Source organism: Meles meles, chromosome X, assembly GCF_922984935.1.
Source record: "Meles meles chromosome X, mMelMel3.1 paternal haplotype, whole genome shotgun sequence".
Lineage (NCBI taxonomy): Eukaryota > Metazoa > Chordata > Mammalia > Carnivora > Mustelidae > Meles > Meles meles.
In genome coordinates this window covers 12,328,622-12,349,691 of record NC_060087.1, presented here as the reverse complement: position 1 = coordinate 12,349,691, position 21,070 = coordinate 12,328,622, and the positions used below count along the sequence as shown (strand labels likewise).

At 38.0% G+C, this 21,070-nt stretch overlaps 1 protein-coding gene across 5 annotated transcripts in view; it reads left to right on the top strand.

Annotated features, from left to right (window-relative positions):
* Window positions 1-19,557, top strand: part of AP1S2 (adaptor related protein complex 1 subunit sigma 2) — a 28,120-nt gene extending 8,563 nt beyond the window's left edge. Inside the window, exons 3-7 of one of the 5 annotated variants that reach the window (XR_006816848.1) lie at window positions 1,092-1,200; window positions 1,812-1,949; window positions 6,681-6,775; window positions 17,153-17,161; window positions 17,998-19,557. Coding sequence is in view for 4 of the 5 variants with exons in the window: in XM_045995169.1 (XP_045851125.1) it covers window positions 1,092-1,200; window positions 1,812-1,949; window positions 17,153-17,161; window positions 17,998-18,045 (304 nt within the window). In the remaining variant the exon portion in view is untranslated. The other 4 variants (XM_045995169.1, XM_045995171.1, XM_045995172.1 and 1 more) reach the window with 4 other exon arrangements.
* Window positions 19,558-21,070: the final 1,513 nt, after the last annotated feature.

The following is a 21,070-nucleotide window of genomic DNA, read 5'->3' as shown; positions in this document are numbered from 1 at the left end:
GCGAAAATTACAATTGAAACTGAGACTTGTTTAGAATGTCTTGGGTTTCCTGCTTGTGTTTTTTCCAAAAGTCTTTAATACACTTAAACCATTTGTAAAATGCTCTTTTAATCCTCCTCAAAAGACTCGATCATTGTTTGTTATGCCTCAGGGTTGTATGTTAAGTTTGGCTTCCTTGGGTCAAGTATAATGTAGCCTCATGTGCTAGAATCCTAATTTGGAAGAGAATATGAGTTTTCCAGTGTTAATATTCAAGGGGTAAATGACATAAACTTTGATTTAACAGGTAGAACTTGGAAAATTTGAGAACAGGTCTCAGTTTCCCCTGTTCTCTTTCTCTGACTTCTGTAATAACTTAGAACTGTTCTTTTCTTGGAGTTTATTCCACAGTCCTAGAAACCTTTAAAAACAGTTCTATGCCATTGGGAGTCCAGATAGTAGTTACCCTTGGGGGTGGCAGATTGTGACCTAGAGGGGTTAGGAGAGGGGATTTAGGAGTTCTGTAATTGGTTTCTTGATCAGGATGCTGGTACACGGGGTGGGTTCCCTTTGAGAACTCCTCAAGCTGTACATATGACTTGTGTTCTTCTCTGTTGTGTATATTACACTTCAACAAAACGTTTCGGTCATTGCCTTCACATTGACAATATCCTCAATAAGTCCTTCAGTCGGAGAGTTTTATCTTCTTCCCTGTTTACTTGAAGTTTGAATTAATCACACCGTGCATTTTGTTTTAATTAGGTAAACATAAGATTATATTTCATACAATTTAGGACCATTTCATTCATTGTATTTCATAACTGGGTCCAGCTATGTTTTAGATATTCATAGAAGGCAGCCTGAAGAAGAGCAAAACGAGTTTAGTCTTTCTGCATTTCTAGATGGTATGATTGATTGTTTTTTGGTTTTTTGCTTGCCTGTACTTTTCAGACTTTCTCTACATGCATTCATTCCTTTTGGAGTGCAGGAGAAAAATCTAGACTGTTGTGAAAGGGGAAGTAAACTGTGTAAGTATGGGATCTTTCACAATAGGATATGAGAACATATTTAGATTATAGGGTAAAATTTCTTCCACATTTGCTTTGTTACAGATATGCTAGTCTGTATTTTTGCTGTGCTATCGAGGATCAGGACAATGAGCTAATTACCCTGGAAATAATTCATCGTTATGTGGAATTACTTGACAAGTACTTTGGCAGTGTAAGTAGTATTTTGTTTTAGGAAATTGAATGCCATAGTATTTTTTAAAAATCTTCTCTGTAACAAGTTTATTCTTTGATTGTCTTAGGAATTCTGTTTGAAAGTAACTGCAGAGGTGGGGAAGGGCTGACTCTCTTTTGCCAGCCGGCCCAATCAGTTAACTGCTGGAATGCTTGACCCCACAGCCCTGCTCATTTAATGATGGTTGTGAGAATGAGGTTTAAAACAGTGAAACAGAAAGGAGTTCAACTGCAAAGATTAATGTTCTGGAAGTGCTTAGTATAGAATTTAGATTTGGTAAGCAGTTATAATCACATTATACAGGAAGAATGTATTTAAAAACATCATTGTTTATGAGTAGAGAATTACTTAGTTGCCCACGTTGAGAACTTCCAGAATCAGGTCTTATTTAGTTTGTAGGCCTTGTGTTTCCAAGTACTTGAGATTTGAAAATTAAACTGACTAAATCAGTGATACTTAATTATTGGCAAGATTGCCATTTTTAGAAAGAATTAAGATCGATTCCCTGATCACCTTTTTATTCACTACTTGACGGCGGATAAGTATCTTTTGCTTTCTTCAATTGTAACATTGTTTTTCTTGCTTCTCAGGTGTGTGAACTTGATATCATCTTTAATTTTGAGAAGGCTTATTTTATTTTGGATGAGTTTCTTTTGGGAGGGGAAGTTCAGGAAACATCCAAGAAAAATGTCCTTAAAGCAATTGAGCAGGCTGATCTACTGCAGGAGGTAAGCTAATTGGAGTTCTCTTTACTACACATTAGCATGTTTTGCTATTGCTAGGGAAGTATCAGTTATGTTCCCCCATTCTTCAAGTTTCAGAAATTACTCTGAAGCATGCTTGGCATGTAGTGTCCATGAACAGTACATTGATTGGACTATGTGTCAGTCACATCAACTTAGTTATCTGTGGACGGACTGTTTGCTTTAGAGATGGTCTGTCATGTTGATGGCCCATTTTTGGAGCCCAAAACGTTTAGAGGACAGACTAAGAAGGGAAAAGATTTGTCCGACAGTAACTGGAGAACTCTCCATCCATTGCTCTCAGTTACTGCAGGTAACTCCTTTCCGCACAGTGTGGATGGGTCATCAGCCGACTGTGAGACTGTGTTACTTTCACCCCAGAAGGGCTCATATTTTCACCTCATGCCCATTAAGTGCAAATGGAGCCAAGCCAATGATAGTGTTAAAATTACACCCTTTGTAGAACTCTCTAGATATGTGTTAGCAAAACCAACTAAAAAGTATTTGGCGTTTTCTTTGCTCTTTTTAAAGATTTTATCTGTTTATCTGAGAGAAAGAGAGAGTGCGAGAGCACAAGTCGGGGAAGGGGCAGAGGAAGAAGGGGAGAGCAAGAATCTCTCAAGCGGACTCGGCACTGAGTGGGGGACCCAGCTCAGGGCTCAGTCTCGTGACCCTGAGATTGTGACCTGAGCCAAAAGCCCAAGAGTCGGGTGCTTAACCAACTGAGCCACCCAGGCACCCCTCTTTGCTCTCTTTCAATAACAGACCCTGTTCTGTCAAATGACTATATTCTTACTTTGCCTCAATAGCACAAGAACCGTTGATAAGCCCCTTCCATTTCCAGTTTCCACAGTTGTCCTGAGTTCATGGTATATTCGCTATTTCTGAACCCTCAATTTCTGAAGTTTAAAATTTCATAGATAAGGCCACCTTTTTCAAAATACTTAAGAATACCTTAATTCAGATACTAGGTTGAATTATGCTTTAGTGATCATTGTGGTTTTAATCAAATAGAAAGTCCATAGCACAAGGAGAAGCTAGTCAATTTAAAAAAATGTAGTGTGTTTCCATCAAGTTAATTCTCTTTGTTATTCTTAAAGGAGGCTTTAAATCCAATTTTTTAGCATTTCTGTTGTAACGGAAATATGAACTTAAAAGAGTAAATGTCTCTTTCTTAACTGTGGGCCTCAGGGGGAGGGCGGGCCTTGGATGAGGGCTCTTCGTGCGTCACTGCCAGGGTCAGATGTGAGGATTGCGCCAAGTGGGGGTGACGTCATCAGAACGTACATATATTAAATGTGAGACAATACGCTGTACATGTCACAGTCTTGAGTTAACCAAACAGTGGTTAAGGTCCCTGCAAAAGCGGAACCTTTTTTGGCAGCCCTGACGCTAGCCACTGGCAGTAGTGAAATGAGCACAGCCCCTTTTCCGTGTGTGTAGTTTGCCACAGTTCTCTATTTAATTGACTGTGGATGTGTCACTGGGGAGATTGTTTATTTTTTAACATCTGATATTGCGACCACAGGCTCATATTCGCCTATCGTATAATTGGTTTTGAAGTTAGGACCTCCTTATTTTGCTATTTACCAAATCAGACTTTTCTAAAAATAAGGTCAAACCAGAATCAGGAACTGGGAATTTTTTATATTTGTCTCTTTCCTTGTTCACTTTTACATTTCATTACTGTGGAACTATAATCTGCTCTGTCAGATCCTGGTATTTCCTCCAAGTGCTTCATTATTTCCTGATTAATTACATCTGTCTTAAAACATTTCTAAAGTTCTTGAAGTTCACCTTTTAATTTCAATATATTTTTTCCTGGAGACCACTGTTTAGGGCACTGATCTTTCCTGTGTCTGGATGGTTTTTTAAAGTGTACTAATTGCTATAGACCTCAAAATATGACCGATATACTAAGTTTACTTTATAACTTGTATTCGGGATAAAAATGTCATTCCAAGTCCATATTTGTATATGTGTGTATCTCCCCTATTGAAGTATCTTTTTTTAAAATAAACTTTATTTTTCTTTTTTTAAGATTTTATTTATTAACTTGAGAGAGAGAGAGATATCACAATTAGGCAGAGGCAGGCAGGGAGAGAGGGGGAAGCAGGCTTCCCACTGAGCGGGAAGCCAATACGGGGCTCAATCCCAGGACCCTGAGATCATGACCTGAGCCAAAAGCAGATGCTTAACCATCTGAGCCACCCAGGTGCCCCTCCCCTATTGAAGTATCTTAATAGTAAGTACCATCTCCCTTTTTTGAAGTAGTATTTTTGTATCTTAAAGAGAAAGGAGGAGTGGAGAGAAGCATAGGATGTCTGTGGTCCACGTTAAGATTTTTCTTTTCCTGGGGCGCCTGGGTGGCTCAGTGGTTTAAGCCTCTGCCTTCGGCTCAGGTCATGATCTCAGGGTCCTGGGATCGAGCCCCGCATCGGGCTCTCTGCTCAGTGGGGAGCCTGCTTCCTCCTCTCTCTCTGCCTGCCTCTCTGTCTGCTTGTGATCTCTGTCTGTCAAATAAATAAATAAAGTCTTTAAAAAAAAAAAAAGATTTTTCTTTTCCTGTCTCACCCTAGTTTTTTAAAAAAAAAAGTTGACTACTGTTAAATATGGTTTCTTATCTTTAGAGGAGAGCTTTGGCCTGGTTCTCATCTCTGACTACCCTAACACTGTTTTGTACATGAACCAAAGTGATAGTACATTAAGACATCTCTTCAGTTATCTGAGTGAACCATTTTTCTTAATTTAGCCATTCAGGTCTTGAGGCAGAACACCGCTGGTCTGTTCTGAATTCAGAGTGAGTTATCATACATGGCAGGCTTTAAGGCCTTTAGGAAGCCAAGCTGAAGTCTCTTTGGGGCAGTAAGGCTTCAGGTGATTCCGTTCAGGTTAACCTGTTACTCATTCAGGTTATTTGCCAGCATACTGTCACACATGCAGGGATGACAAGCTGCTTGTTTCCTAAAGTAGATTCGTTTATATGTTGATACATGATACGTGTTTGCATCTTTGGGAGAATATTTAAATATGTTCATAAAACAGGTGGTGGAATAAGATGAGAAAAAACTGCTAAATTTCTTTCAAGTTTCCCTTCTACCCAGGTTACATAGACTTCTTGTGGTCTGTTTAGGCAGTCCTTCATTTTATAGGCCAACAGAACAGACAGTTGACAAAGTAGGTTTTCTCATAGCGTATTATATATAGTCAGTGATGAGAACAGGTCTGGACACCGGGACAACAGAAAAGAACAGGGTGCTAGCTGGCGCTTATTGAGCACTTAGATGGGAAGCGCCCTGTGCTAATCCTTGGGGTGTCCTGAGCAGGATCCCGAGCACCTTTTAACAAGCAGAGGCTCGCGCAGTGAGCTTCCGGGGACTGTTCCCAGCATTCCAAACCTGTTCTGCTGGGCTTCAGTGCTGTGTGAAATCTTGACCACTGAGCAGTATCCATGTCTCCCCCCCGCCCTATTTGCGTATTGTCTTGCAATGTGTATTTTAAACCTGTTTTTGGTGCCAACTTCCGTGTTTTTCAGTAATTAAGAGATTCATCATTCTGGAGGTTTTTCTGTATGGAACAGAGTAGACTTCCTAAGACAGATGCCATTTTTTTACCTCTTATACTGAAAATGTTCATTGTCTTAACTGTCAATAGTTGGTATTTTCAAATTGGATATATAGATTAAAATAATACATTTTTAAAGTCATTTCTTGTTGGATTTATCGAAACTGGATTTATAGTAGCTTTTTTGGTATTATAATTTGGGATATAGTATTCACTTAGCCTATGTCACGAATATGATTTTGCTTCCAAAATTGTAAATATAGCTGCAGAGGCACTTAGCTAAATGTGGCCTTAAATTTGTAGAATTCCTAATTAATTTATTTTAATCTAGTTTTCTTTGTGTTGTGATTTTTCTATTTGTTATCAGCCCTTTTACTTGAATTGATTATTTCTAAACACCACGGATGACTTTGAATTTATAATGAAAATACCTGTTGGCTTAATACATGGAAATCACAAAATTATTTTGATTTTAGCCCTTTTGAAATTTGTGACATACACATTTCTATCCTTAAGAATGTTTATTTTCTTCAGAAAAATTTCTTTAAAATTTCAGTCCTTCATATTACAGGCAAACAGCACAGTTGGGAAAAAGTAGATCTCCTATTAGCATATTATAGTGAGTAATGAGAACATAAGTGTGTATTTGAATAATAATTGCTAAAACCTCGGACATAGTGATTAAATAATAAAGATACCGTTTTTAATTTTACTTAGCTACTTGGTAAACAGTGGTTCAGTTTTGACATTTCTGGAGTGAATTCTGAATTCTGTGTTTTTGGTATTTGGTTCTGTGAAAACATAATTAAATTTGGGGATAAAGCCCAGAAAAAATTGGTCCATTATCCAATTTTTAATGTTTTGGAATTTAACACCGGTTTTCTTAATATGCCACTGGTACTTAACTTGATTCCTAATTACTAAGGTGCAGCATGCTGAGATTACGAAACTGACATTCTTTGCAATACTTGGAACACTTCCCCAACACCACCAATTAAGTGCCTATTTTCAGCTAGTTTTCTGAGGAGGAGGACTTGGGGGAGTGGTACAGTTGATTTATAAACATAGATCTAATGACCAAGGAAATACAGAGTGCATTTTCTTTGTAAAGTCAGGCACTTACCAGTTTTTCTCTGCTCCTTAATTTTATAGAGCCAGAATGAAGAATGGGGAGGTTTGTCTGAGGATATCTTATGATAAAGAGCAGTCTAAGGCTTTAGTCCCTTTGACCCCCAACTTATTTATTGGTAACTACCAAATTTACCGTTTTTGTGGCATGGATAAGATGGGGTGTTATGCAAAGACTGTTGCACGTGAGATGATTTCAAGTCCTTGCCTGATCTGTGAAGATCGAACAGTTAAAACACCGGGCGTTGGGCTTTAACCTCAGCAGTAGCTGCATGATGATGTTGATCGGCGCTTTGAGATGTGTCAGCCTTTCTTTTTTATACTAACAGCATCATTTTGAAATTTGTGGGGGGTTTCCTTTTGAGCTTTGTTTGCTGTTGGTATCGTTTCTCACTAACGTAACCTGAGCAATGAAAAAATAAGTGAGGTACCAAAAGCAAGCATCACACTCACCAATTGGCTTCCACTTCGAGGTGACCCACTTTACGAACAGATTCCCTTGGGTTTGCCGTTGTTAATCTGCCTCGGCGAGAAAGTGGTGCTCTGTGGAGAATTAGCGCTGCTAGAATTGATCTGTTTTAGTGCTGGGGCTGCATGATAGATCTTAGTTATGCACCATCTTTGTGGAAGTAATAATAAATCTTTTGGACTGCATAAAAATGGAAAGGTAAGAATCTTAGAAAAAGTGATTTTTAAAAATGACTCTTCTGGATCTTAAAATTATTTTAAGTGGATAAGTACTTAGAGTATTTAATAACATGCCTTTTAGTATGAAGTTTGGGGATTTTTTTAATTAAAATCTTGCTAATTAAGAATATTTGGGTATGCCAATCAAACTCGAGAATATTGTACATTGTTTTATAACAGCTAGGTGTGTTCAAATACATACAATAATGTCCTTTAACAGCAAAGAGTATTTTGATATAAATCCTTGTAGGTTTTGGTCTAATCAGACAAACTCATAATTTCCACTCTTTGTTAAACCCTTCAAGCCTAAACCTTTTTCTTTTAAATTAGGCTAAAAGTTAACAAGGCTATATACTCTCATGCCAGCGTATTTTAAAAGGGCAGATACAGAAAAGACAGAAGGCAGAACAAATCTTGCTTGTTAACTGTTATAAGAAATTTGGCCAATGTCCTTGGTCACTGGTTTCCAGCTTGTAATCATTTTGCTCTATGTGTCTTTTTTTTTGAGCTCTTTGCTTTTCAGAATTCTGAGGCTCCCCCTCCCCTTGTTTCATTCTAACTCATTTTGAGCCTATTCTTGCTCCTCTGGACTATTTGTAATAATGAAAAGTTGGAGTAACTTAAAAATCAGCAGCTGTAAATCTGGTTTTCAAAGATACTTGACAAGAACCCACAGTAGTAAAATACACTTTTATGTCATAATAGTTACATGCACATAAACTGAAAAATATTTTATTAAATAATACTTTACTTCTTGTTTTGCAGTCTCACGTTTACCATCTGTCCTTTTTTTCAGTCCTGATCCTGATCTAAATGATTGTGTGCACCTTAGAACCTGCAAAGAGTCTATTCCTAGTTCTTGGTGATTTTTTTTTCTTTAAAAAGTACTTTCTCAAAATTTCAGGGTTTGAGTTCTTTTTTTCCCCTACTGACACATTCCTTAAAATTTTCTTTTATTGTTTCCTCTGTTGCCTTTTTAAAAAATAAAAGTTCCTATTACAGAAAAATCAACAAATACGGGCAAGCACACTAGAACGTGATTTTACCTGTCCATCAACCAGAGACAGTTAGCTTAGCTCAGTGGTTCTCAGCTGGGGTGGGGAGTGGGGCGGTCGCGCCTCCTCCCGGAACACTGAACAGTGCCAGCACGTCTTTTTGTGAGTGTCACGACCGGCAGTGGGGTGCTACTGGCGTCCGGTAGGTGAAGACCGAGGGTGCTGCTAAACGTCCAGCAGTGCCCCGGACAGCTCTCCCAGGACAAGGAATCATCCAGCTTCAAGTCTCAGTAGTGCTGTGGTTGCAAAGCCCTGGTTTAATTTAACACGACAGGATGTATAAAGATTCCATTTACATTTATAGACTGCTACATCTTTTCAATATAATATATAGTCCAGAGTTCAAATGACTGGCTGAAATGAATCACAAGTGTGGGGGGGTGGGGATCCCAAAGAAATGTAAAAGAAGGACAAATGGGCTTAATAAGAACATGTAAATGGCGATAAAAATCACTGCTGTGAGTCAACAGAATCACCTTTACTTGCTAGCCAGTGCCGGGGGTGATAATCTATGGTTGACTTCAGCTCCTAATCCACAGCAGAGCTTGTGGGATGTCACTATATAATTCCATTTCCTCGACCCCGAATCAGTTAATGTCTGTTAAGGTAATTGGGTTTTTACCTGGAAACAGAACTGAGTATACCCTGTAGGCAATCAGAATACTTTTTTAAATTTTCTGCTCATTTCCCCATCCACCTTAGGGACTTGGTAATTTTTTTTACAGGGAAACTAGTTTAAATGACCAGAATTTGCATATATAGACTTTTATTATTGTACATGTAGACTTTTTGTTGTTGTTCTTTTGTACCTTATTAGCCTTAAAGAATTTACTTGGTACAGATTTAGACTTTGAATATTTGAAATTCAGTGATAAAAAGAAATCTGTTACGTTTTGAAAACCCTGATCAAATTTAAAGCATTTCACATTATGATCCAAATAGAAGACCTAGGCAGATACAATATGGTTTCCCTAAAATATGCTTAGAACTATTTCTTTACAGTCTAATGTTATATTTACTAATTAATCTTTTTTAATTTAAAAAGTATAATGAACTGCCAGAGAAAGTAACTTGTTCTTGGTATTTTATAACTAATAGGTTTTAGAGTAGGGTTTACAAAATGTAGTTAAGTTATTCCCATCATTTTAAAGAGATTTCAGATATGTGATACAGATCAACAGCACAATAGAAAAAGACAGCAGTAGATATAAATAAATAATTCACAGATGAAAGAAAAAAGAAATGGCCCTTTTACATAAGGGAATGTAAATGAAAATATGAATGAGGACTTTTCTTGGTTCTTGAATTGGCAAGGATGAGTGACCCTCTTGTCTGCTGCTTGTGAGCACTTAAACTTATATTCCATTTTGGAGGATTAGTTTGGTGATACCTGTTAACAGAGAAATTTGTACACTTTTGACCCATCAGTTAAATTTCAAGGAATTATATCCAGTAGAAATATACAAGTGCACTAAAATTCAGTATAATATTAAGCCACTGGAACTTACCCAAATGTTAATCAGTGGGAAATAGGTTAAGGAAATTATAGTACGGCCATACGTGAAACTGTTACCCATCCGTAAAAGAAGGGAGATTGGTCTCTATGCAGTGATATGGAAAGATATTCCAGGTGTATAAAGTGAGAAAAGATCAGGAGTGGGGCATTAACTTAGCAGCATTACGTCTGAAAATGTTTGAGGTCCCCCCCTTTTCTAAAAGTGTGAAACCTGTATTAGAAGTATAAAATTCTGATTTGTAAATTTTTTAAGTGACAAAATGAAACTCTATGAGTGTAAGAGTACACATTGTGTTGTTCCATTACGTAAAATTAGAGTAGAATTTGCCAAAAAGAAAAGTTTCAGCATAAAGTGAAGCACTTGTGTGCTCTTGGCCATTTTAGGCACTAGCCATCTGGAACAACCATACTGCTCTTGCTACTCAGTGCTAAGGTAATGTTAAAAAAATTTAAAAATTTGACTTTCCTAGTGCCTCACAGTTGCTGGTGGAATAAGACTGACACCTGAGCTGTGTCATCTAAAAGGTACCTCAGAAGGGCTTTCAGTTCTCTGTATTCACTGCGAAACATAGATCTGAGTGAATTCGGACATTCTCTGGCCCGTTGGTCTTTAAGCATAAGGAATAGTGTTCCAGAGTCGAGAGTAGGGACTTTGCCACAGAATTCAGTGAGGGGCAATAAAAAGGACCACTGCATTCTAGAACGTGAAGGATAGAGGATGCTACTTCTAGTAAAAGGAAAAAGTGAAGCCCCTTCACAAGAAAAACGAGTAGAGCAGTAACTTCAAATCCCACTGAATTCCTTTTTCATTAAATGTAAATCATTTGCTCTTTGAACACGTTGTGTGCTAGAAAGAGAAAAACGGGAGACTAGGTTTTCAGTTTGGGGTCCAGTATCAGCAGTTTACTTAAGCACCGATCTCAACAAGACGTAAGCCTTCAGAGAAGTGCTAGCTTCCCGTTTCTTTATAGTTTCCCAGACTCTCTTACTTTTGAGTCATCAGCCTAATATGGTGACTATCTGAGAATTTTTCAGGTTAATAGGGTTTGTCTTAAGAATGTCGACGGTGTTAAGAGCAGGTATAACTTGATTCCGCTGCCATGTTAACCTGCACTTACTACTACCTCTGGTTCCTTTTGTAGGGGACTGAGAAAAAAGTTCCTTTTGGTGTGGAGGAAAGTTGAACATACGTGGTTAAGTTTTTTTTGTTTTGTTTTGTTTTTTTCTGTTTTTCTTCTGGCCTTTATTCCCATATAATCGAAATCACTGATGTTTTCGTGTATTGAGGAACTCAGCTTGCTGGGTAGTGGAACGAGAGAGTAGTTCTGCTTCTGCCCAGGACCCCTCGTGTGCTGTGACAGACTGGACGCTCCACCTCCCCAGTGCTTAATTAAATTAATTTTTCCATGACTCAGAAGATGCCCTGGTGGTGTGAGGGCCCAGAATACTGGAGTTCTATTCAGTCAACTATAATATTTTCTTTGGATATAAGAGAACAAATAACTTGGTTAATACGGTCATACCTGTATCGTTTAGCTTCAAGTCAACCTTTAAGGTTAGGTGGTCATTAAGGTATTTTTAGCACAACTTTTTCAGATTCCGTCTAAACTGAGAAATTACTGAAAACGTGTTATAGCAACTTAAAAGTGGTAAAAGAATACATTATTTTTGTGCATTTTAGGGTTTTTCTTAAAGGATGCTTTTCCAATGAAGAGGCTTTTCTCCCTATAAAGAATATTCCTCACAGTTGATGGATTCTCATTTCTTGCTTAAGTATAATAATATGGATCATTAGCTGTAAAGAAGTTTATCTTATCATCTATCCTTTCCCTCACTAATGTAGTAAAAGGTCTGTCAGAAATGCCAGGCAGTCTTGTTTAAGAATTGTTTGTAGCCTTTCCTCGTAAGTCTCTCCTGGGGAGGAACAGTGGCGTGCTCAGCCCTGTGTGGGGAAACTACCTCCCGCCGTTCTCTTTTCTCGCAGTGGGCATAAGCTCTCCCTGGTTGGTTTTCCCATGAGTGTATAAAATTGAGAAAACATAAAAGATGAAAAGCTATAATTTTATAGAGTCTCAAGAACTGGTATGTAGGTGGAAGGTTGACAGACTTAAACTTTTCTTGTTCTCTCTCCAGAAAACAGAGAATATGTATCACAGCAGGAGTTTCATTGGGTGTAAGAAAGCGTACTAGAATACGTGCTGGAGTACTGACATGCATCAAATGTAGTTGGATCTATGAATTCAGTTTGTACTTATAATTTTGTCAAGTTTGTTATTTATATTTTAGCATCACCTGAAAAGTCTCATTACATTAAATCCCAAGGGATAGTCCCAGTACTTTCTTTAACTGATTATTTTCATAGGGAATTTTACTCCGATACTGATCCATCATTGGGACTTAGAATTTATTTTTTTACAAAGAATATTGAAATAGGTTTAGAGGTTCGTTGGCAAGAAAATATTTTTAAATACTGTGAAGCCCTAGTGTCATCAGTACAGAAATAGAGAAATAGAATTCCCCTATGAAAATGAGAGCTTCTTTAAGAAAATGAAGCATTTGGGGTTCATTACTAGTATTATTTTAACTTGCTGGCTTATGCCACTGTATTCTGAATGGGGGAAAAAGCAAAACTCTTTTAAAACTGTCTTAAGAATTATCTGAGAATTAAATTTAACTGGCGCTTCTCAGATACTTTTGTATTTAATGGTTATTGTATAAAGGATCGGTTACATATTTGAACAGTTTACACAACTTTGTAGCCTAACATTTCAGAATGCCAACCTTAATATTAAAATGAGGATATTTTACAAGCCCTCAAATGAGCAGTTTTAAACTTTGAGTCACAAGCCTTTTGGCAGGGGTATAATCCCTTCGAGAGTCTGAAGAGCCATGGGTCCTCTTCTCAGGAAAATCTGTAATTTTGCGTCTAGTTTCAGGGATTTCTTCGAGTCCCCAGAAATCCATCTCTGGACACTCTTGGGTCTGTTTAAAACCTCATCTCAGGTTACCTTGTTGATATGAGAAACCTCTGTTCACATCCATTTGTAGGCATAGGCATTTAACAAATCTTTTTTGGAAAGTTCTTTAAAATCTATCTTGAGGATTATTTAAAAAAAAATATATCCTTAGTCTCAAAGGCGTAGTCTTCTGAAGTTAAGCTAAGTGAACCATTAAACACCTCCATTGCTACTTAAAATACCAAATAGGTGACTCCTTTTCCAGTTTTTCTTGGCAAAGATTTTCTTTTAGGATCTGTAGAAGCGTTTATGGTCACCTAAGGATGTAATGATTTTCATTAAGGGATTAAATTCCTTTCCTTTGTGTAATAAAATCCTGACATACTTGAAGACTGGTAGCATTCGAATTGAATTTTCAGTTAACTCAGTACTGACCAGACGATTTTACACTGAAAATCTTTGCAGCCTGTTAGTAACAGTGCTTTTGGATTTTGTCAAATATAGGTTATTATAGAGAGTTTATCATACAGAGTTACTGTATCTGTATCATTTATCATTATATGTAGAGTTACGTTAAGAGGAACTGGAACTCCTAAGCACTGTTTATAAGTTAAATGTTCAACCATAAACCAAAGAACAAAAACAAAACTTTACGTTTCCATTTTCTTTACTGTGTACTAAACATTCTAGGAATCTGATTGTGTCTGTCAGTTTGTATACTGTGTAAGAATATATGCATTTCTTTTGTAGCCACGACATGAATATTTTAATGTCCCTGTGTACTAAATGACTACTCGTCGTGTATGCAGAATTTCACAGAGGAAATAGAGAGCTGATATACTTATGAAAGAAAATGTCCTCAGCTTGGTGACCATCTTGTATAATAGAGCATTTCAGAACCAATACCTTTACAATTGTAATTGTTTTTCCTGACTCATTTTTCTTTTTGTTTTATTTTCGTTCTACATGTGATCTTGATGTAGTTTATTCCTGCTCGCAAACTCGTTTGATTTCTTGAGACATGACCTATGAATGTTTTGCGTAGTATTTCATCTTACATACACACATGTCCTCGTTTACGAACCATCCATGATTAAAGTCTAGTAAAAGGAAAGTGTAGCCATCGTTAAAATGTTCACCAAAGAAAACAGAGTGGAAGTGCTATGGCAGAATGAGCAGTGCAGTGACCTAGTGCAGGGCTTGGTCTTCACGTGTTCCGGGAGACAAGAAGTTCTATTTAGGGACTATGTTACAGCCTATGTGAGCCAACATATTCGAATGTATCGCAGAAAAGAGTATTTAGAAATACTTCCAAAAAGTAAGATCTGTACTGTTACGTAGTATTTAAGGGTCAAACATTCCCATTCTTAAGTATGTGATGCCACCTGGATTCAGTCACATTTGTGCTGGACAGTATTGGCCAGTCCCTCAAAGAGTGATCAAAAAGCTGTGTCAGAAGTCTCTGCGACAGTACCTCTCTTCGATAGGAAGTAACATTTTCAAAATGTTCATACTGACCTGATTTATATAGTTAAAATTCTGATACTCCACTCAAATACTAATATTTTACTAGTCCTGGTTTTATAGTATATATTAAGTCTTCCTTTAAATACTTAATGATTTGTTAACTGTGGTTTTATATTAAGGCTTTCAATATTGATCATTATTGTGTTACTTTTAATAAAACATGCAACTTAATTATAAAAGGAGAAGTACCAAATAACTCATTGTTTATAGCTAGAGAGTTTAAAGCCTAAAAGTAAGTTATCCTTAAACAAATTCAGAAGCAGCTCCAACAGGCTCACCACTGAAGGAAGACCTATGAAAACGTAGAGCAGGCAGGTGCGCAAAGCAGGGCTTTCCATTCGCTTTGTCCTGCATTACATTTGAAGCATCTGGATGGGCTGTCAAATGAGAAACTTAGCTGAAAGCATTGGGAAACATTGGTCTTTCGTTTCCATTTTTTCCCTCTGTCCCTCTCCCCGCCCTGCAAGATGTCACTCCTCTGGTTTTAATGCTGAATATGCATTGTCTCCTGCCAGTGCGCTTTGGATGCTGTGTGCTGAGCTGTAACAAGATGTTGCCTCTTTTGTTATTGGTATACAGCTGCTTGCTTTCAATTCATAGATTCTGAAATCGCTTTTCTTGCACGTCTAAAATAAAAGTATTGCATGTACTTTGTCTCATGTGAATGACTTCTTTCTTCTCCATCCCTTTGGACAAATACATATTTTGGTTTTTCCAGGTAATTTTATTAAATCGTGTAAAAAAAACCTAAAGTGGTTAAGCTGGCAAATTCTGTTAAGTGTACAGTTCAGTACTGTTAAGTATATCCACAGTGTTGTGCATCTGACTTTCAGAAATGTTTCCTCCTGTGAAACCGAAACTGTGTCCATTAAACAACTCTCCATTTCCCTTCCCCTTAGCCCTTGGTAACCACCATTCTACTTTGTTTCTAGGACTGTGACTACTTTAGCAACTGGTTCTTCTAGGTAATTTTGAGCCACAATTTCAGTGTTAACGTGAGAAAGTTACATTTTATACTACGGACACAATTTGTGAAAAACTAATGTACTATTTGTACAAGTCTCAAGGAGTAAAATGTATAAATGATTCCTTTAAGCCAGCCCTTGTAGGAAGGACACATTTTAAACAATGCGTATTTGATAAGTAACATGGTTCTCTTCATGAAATGCTATACAGGACTGCAAGCAGTGAGCACAGAGGGGAAATCGGACCAGGCCCCAGCGAACAGAAGGGAGACATTTTTACATGGATAAGCGAAGAATGTTAGCCGTGTAGAGTTCAGTGTAGGCGTCTTTTAAGAAATGCAGTAAAGGCCATATGGTGTTTTTAAGAACTATTTAACATTATCTATGAACGGGGGGGGGGGGGGGGTGGTTAGGAGCACTGACCCTCCCAAGCAGTTGAAAACCCACATACAACATTTGACTCCCCACAGATTTCATAGCCTACTGTTGACTGGAAGCCTCATCGATAACCTCAACATTCCAGTAACCCAGCTTCAGTGTACGTACTGTGCACTGTATTCCTACAGTAAAGTACGCTGGAGCAAAAATGCTAAGAAAATCCTAAGGACAATACACTTACGTACTGCACGGTAAAAAGTCTCCATATAAATGGACCCGTACAGTTCAAATCCGTGTTGTTCGAGGGTTAAATGCAAATGATTATTTTTGAATCGTTTCATTTATTAATGATATATGTGATTCATGGTCTACATTCTTCGGAGTGTCGCATCTTTTCCATTAGACTTTCTTTAAAAATGATCATGAACACTCTGAGACAATGCTAGAAGGAACCTTCATGTGCACACCCCTCAGCTTCAGCACCCTTCAGCTCAGTACTCCTAGTAATAACGCCTGTTGTGTCATCTGCCTGCACACAACCGCCCCCCCCCCCCCAGTTTTGGCCTCAGTGTTTTAAAGCAAGCCCGGGATCTCATTTCATCTTCTAGATAACGCAGTATCTATCACCAAGAGACAAAAGTACCACCACCACCACCCCCAAAATTAACAGTAACTCCTAATATCTTGTTTCTGGTTCAGTTTTTCCTAATTGCATTTCTGTCTTCAGTTTACTAGAACCAGATTCCCAATAAGGCTCACATTGTATCTGGTTGATGTCTCAATTAAGTCTTTTTATCTTCAACAACTCTGCTTTCCTCCCCTGCCCCCCGCTTTTTTTAACCTGAGTCCCCCATGCTGTAGAACATCCTCCATTCTGTACTTGGATTGTCATCTGGTGGCAGTATTGACCTTGTTGGCCCATCCCCCATATGTATTTTGATGTAGCCTGGTTGGGCTGAGGTTTGGCCTGGGGGCGGGGGGGGGTTGGTGCACGAGGTCAAGAATACTTCATAAACCCCCCCCCTTTTTTTTTTTACCAAAGCTGGTTTTTACCTATTTTTCATTAATAAACCTACTAAAAGATCATCATGTGGACTTCATACAGCATCGGTTTATAATATTTTATTTAGTACTGAATGCTAAATACCTTCACATAGGTAGGTCTCAATTATGTTACCAGTTAACATTTTTTGAGCACTTTCTAGAAGTCAGGCACTAAGCCTTCTCTCCCTTAAATGTCTATGCATGAAGGTAAGTACTGTGATCCTTGTTTTCCAAATCAGGAAACAGGCTAGAGCTTAATTTACTTAAGATTATTACTCCATGTGATGCTTACATATAATTAAATCTAATGTATGGATTTATGGTTTAATATTTTTCTTCTCCTTGTTTTGTGCTCTACCACAATTAGGATGCAAAAGTAAGTTAATTTATTATTGGAAACTAAAAATTGCCTTTTCTCCATTAAATTGTCATATGCCTTTTAATTACAAAATTTTTGCAAGTAATAACTGAATTTGACCTGGTCCAGGTTTTGTGATGTGCAAAACCAACCACTTTGGAAAATTTTTAATAATTTTCTAGATATGCCTGCTTTGTTTTTGTCTTCCTTTGACATTTAAAAATGAGTATCAGTTGCGGCATAAGACAAAAATATGCCTTTGCTCCTAGAGTTTTCTTTCTCATATGTTGCCTCCACTGAAGCCACTGGTTGCCCGGGGGAGGGCTGGGAAGGTGAGTTTCTGAAGCTATGCTGCTGGGGACAGTTAAATCAAACACTAAGTAAAAACGCAGAGGAAGACATTTCTATAAATACGTATGACCAAAAAGAAAAAGAAAACATGGAAAACAAAATTATGTGAAGATTTGGGAGAACTCTGGGTTTTCCCTGGTTTTTACTTAGGGGAGGCTTTGGATTTGAAGACTAAGGTGACTTACCTTTCCGGTAGCTAATTTAATAGCAGTGATTTCCTAAATTGCCAATGGGTTTGCCTGCTTTTTGCGTGACAGCAATGGTGCCCAGCACACTGGTAGGTGATCAGTAGGTATTTAATGCACGCTGAAAATATCCTTCTGTGGTCTCTGACATTTGGGGCAAAAAACCCTAAATAACCGCCTGCTTTCAGTATTCGAATGTGCCCGAACCAATGACCGGTTTGCATTGTTCTCTGAAACTTGCACATCCTACCGTGTCGGTTTCACATTCTCCGGCCTCCCCGGATCTGCTTACCAGAGTCTCACATTTTCCCTCCACAGGAAGCTGAAACCCCACGTAGTGTTCTTGAAGAAATTGGACTGACATAACTCTCCTCCCTTGTTGATGACTTCTGTGGCATTTCACACACTGTAGATGGTCACTGCCTTCATGTCCATGTTAGCTAATGGTATAAGATGACGTCTTGTCAGTATTACTGTTTTGCTAAGCTGCTTCATTCAGGCCTACACAATTTTTTTTTTTTTAAAGGGAACTTTGGTTAATCAAGTGATAACTTAAGGGACTTAAATACAAATTAGAACGATGCAGAAAAAGAAAGGTACCTTTTCTGGATATTTTAAAGTTTATAGATCTGTTTCTCCCAATTGAATCATGTTATCTATGAGAACGACAGAATCAGGCAATTTACATTCATTAATTACCGTCTTTGGCAAAGGAAACTGTTAAATTATAATATGCAACCTGGCATTATGAAACCAAAGACTAGTGTGTAGTATTTCAGCATATCTGAGAATAAAGGGAATCGATACTCACATAGCAAATGAATTAACATTTAACTGTTTATATTGAGACTTCAGAAAAAAGAACCAAATTTATACCAAAGACCCTTATTGGAAACTACATACTTAAAGGGAATACACAAATGACTAAATTGAAAGGATTCATTTTACATTAAAAATCATTTCTCCGGCATTCCAAACCGGGGTCAAGGAACAGAGATTGACTGTGTCATAGTGAGCATGTTACTTTTAAGGCCAAGGAATGTTCAACTCCTGAGACAGATTTTTTTTGTGGTCCTAACGATTTAGTGACTTAAGACAGCTTTTGAGGCCCCCAAATAAAAATGGAAACATTGACTTACCGGAATTCTTTACAACAGTATCTTACAGAAAATGTGTTCTTCTCTTCACAAAGTGTTGCTTAAGTCATTGTTTCAAGCATGGCTTGTTCCTTCTGGGGTGCTTGTTATGGCCCAGTTTATTTTGCTTCCCTCCACTTAAAAGTGCTGTAAACTTGAGGGCAGCTTCCTTCCCTTCCATGGCAATGCCTAGTTATCAGAAATCTTACAAAAGCAGACACCACGTTTCATGTAAAAGTGCGAGTCGAATGAGGTCAAATGACATTAGTAGGCCCTGTATTTCTTAGAGCTACACAGTTGTTTCAGTGTCAACCTGTATACACACTTCTGTGTATGTAGACACATCTTCACGGTTTACACTTTTCATTTGTATCTGCTGGGCTGGATTAAGCTTTGTTGTGATTGTGACCAGTACACATATTCAGGCCGTGTTAGCGCTCTTACCACATCACTGATTAGTTGTAATAAACGTTCGACGTACACCACTGTAGTGTGTTCTTATCTTTCTCTTTGCAAAAGTTTGTCAAACTATGGGGAGCTGCTGAAAGAATTTTAAGTTTTTCTCAGTAAAATGTCAAAAATTCACCTCCACGTGAAGGTGGATGCTAAAGGCACACATAAGACAAATGATGGAAGATGTAAGTTTTCATGTACTTCGAGCTCACTAAAGAATAACGTGGCTTCCCTGCTGAGAGTTTATCTACACATTTTCAGTCAATAAATGCCGCTTTTAAAACCTTGATGCAGCCGACTTTTCTACTTTCTGAATGAGCAATTCTCATTGCTGCAGGTAATCAAAGGTACTGCAAATCAACAGACCCCCAACCCCCGCCCCCCCCCCCCCCCCCGGAGGTGCTAGCACGCTCCCCGAACTAGCACCTAACATAAGCCGCGACTCAGGCTTTGATTGTGATCATTACGGGACCTCTTACTAAGTGCAGATGCGAAACTGCACATACTGAAATGAGGCTATTCAAGAACAAGGCATCGACTACCATCGGATTCCTAGTCCGCTACACAGGTACTTGCAGACATGGAGAGTCCAGCACTCATCTGGTTTATTCACTGAACACAGGCCTGATGGGCTTCTGCTGGTACTGTAGAGCTGGAACGTTTAAATCATAAATAGTAATCAGGTTATAAGTTTAAAAAACAATACATTTAAGTTCAAGATGGACATTTATCAGGATAATGAACCAGTTAACTGGTTTAAAACTGCTCCCCCCCCCCCACACACACCACAGCACCCATGAACATTGGAGGGAAAACCCCCATCATCTCATCATTACCTTGAGCACAAGCTGGTGGTTATCCTGTTTTGTCCTCCGTGACCTATGAAGCCTATTGAACTTGGGATACCACCTTTAATTATGCATATCTTGGTTGTATTTAGGGAAGTACTGAAAAGTACTGGATTCAGTGAGAGTTATTCAGCATTAGTGAATCCAGTGGGTAATTACAGACATTTTTCATCATTTTTAGGGTAAAGCAATAATTTAAAGTTGAACTTTAAAGTAAAATGATTTCTGGAGCATACTCCCTTTTATAGACTACATATAAAGAACTCTCACTTTAACAGCTAGCCACTCATTCAGAAATCCCAACATTGAAATTTCTTTCCCTGTTAGCTTCAATGGTTTGTGCATCCTCAGGCCCTTATTCCCAAATCCCAAGCTGCCAAAAGCCACATACTCTGAAATTCAAGATGTCCAGTATAGCAATGGGAAGGTTATGAAGAAAATTTAAAACGTATAAGGAAGTATAAGAGCATCTTTTCCTTTTTATGATCTGAAATCTAAGAATATTTTTTGCCTTAAGCCTTTTTTTTTCATAAGTTTCTCTGACCACTTTTTTTTTTCTTCCACTTTTTCTTTTTAAATGAGAATTGCTTTAACACTAGGGAGATGCAATAGCAATGACCATAATTTTCCTGAAAAGGACAAAAATAAGACTTACCTGTATATGAACAGCTCCCCAACACACTATGAAAAAGATGAAGCCCCCAATGGGAAACCTCCAGCTGAAGAGGGGTTGTGAATGTGGGACAGGATGGAGAGGAAAGAGACCGACTTTACGCTCTAAGTACTTTAAAACAAGGAATTTTAAAGACAAAAAGCTGCTCAGCTATTGCATGTAGAAACCCCCAAGAGATTATTAATAAAGAGCAAACAACCAAATTTCACAGGCATTAGGTACAGGAAAAGTGGCGAGCTCAGCCAATACATACAGAAACAAACAGTTCAACATAAAATTTA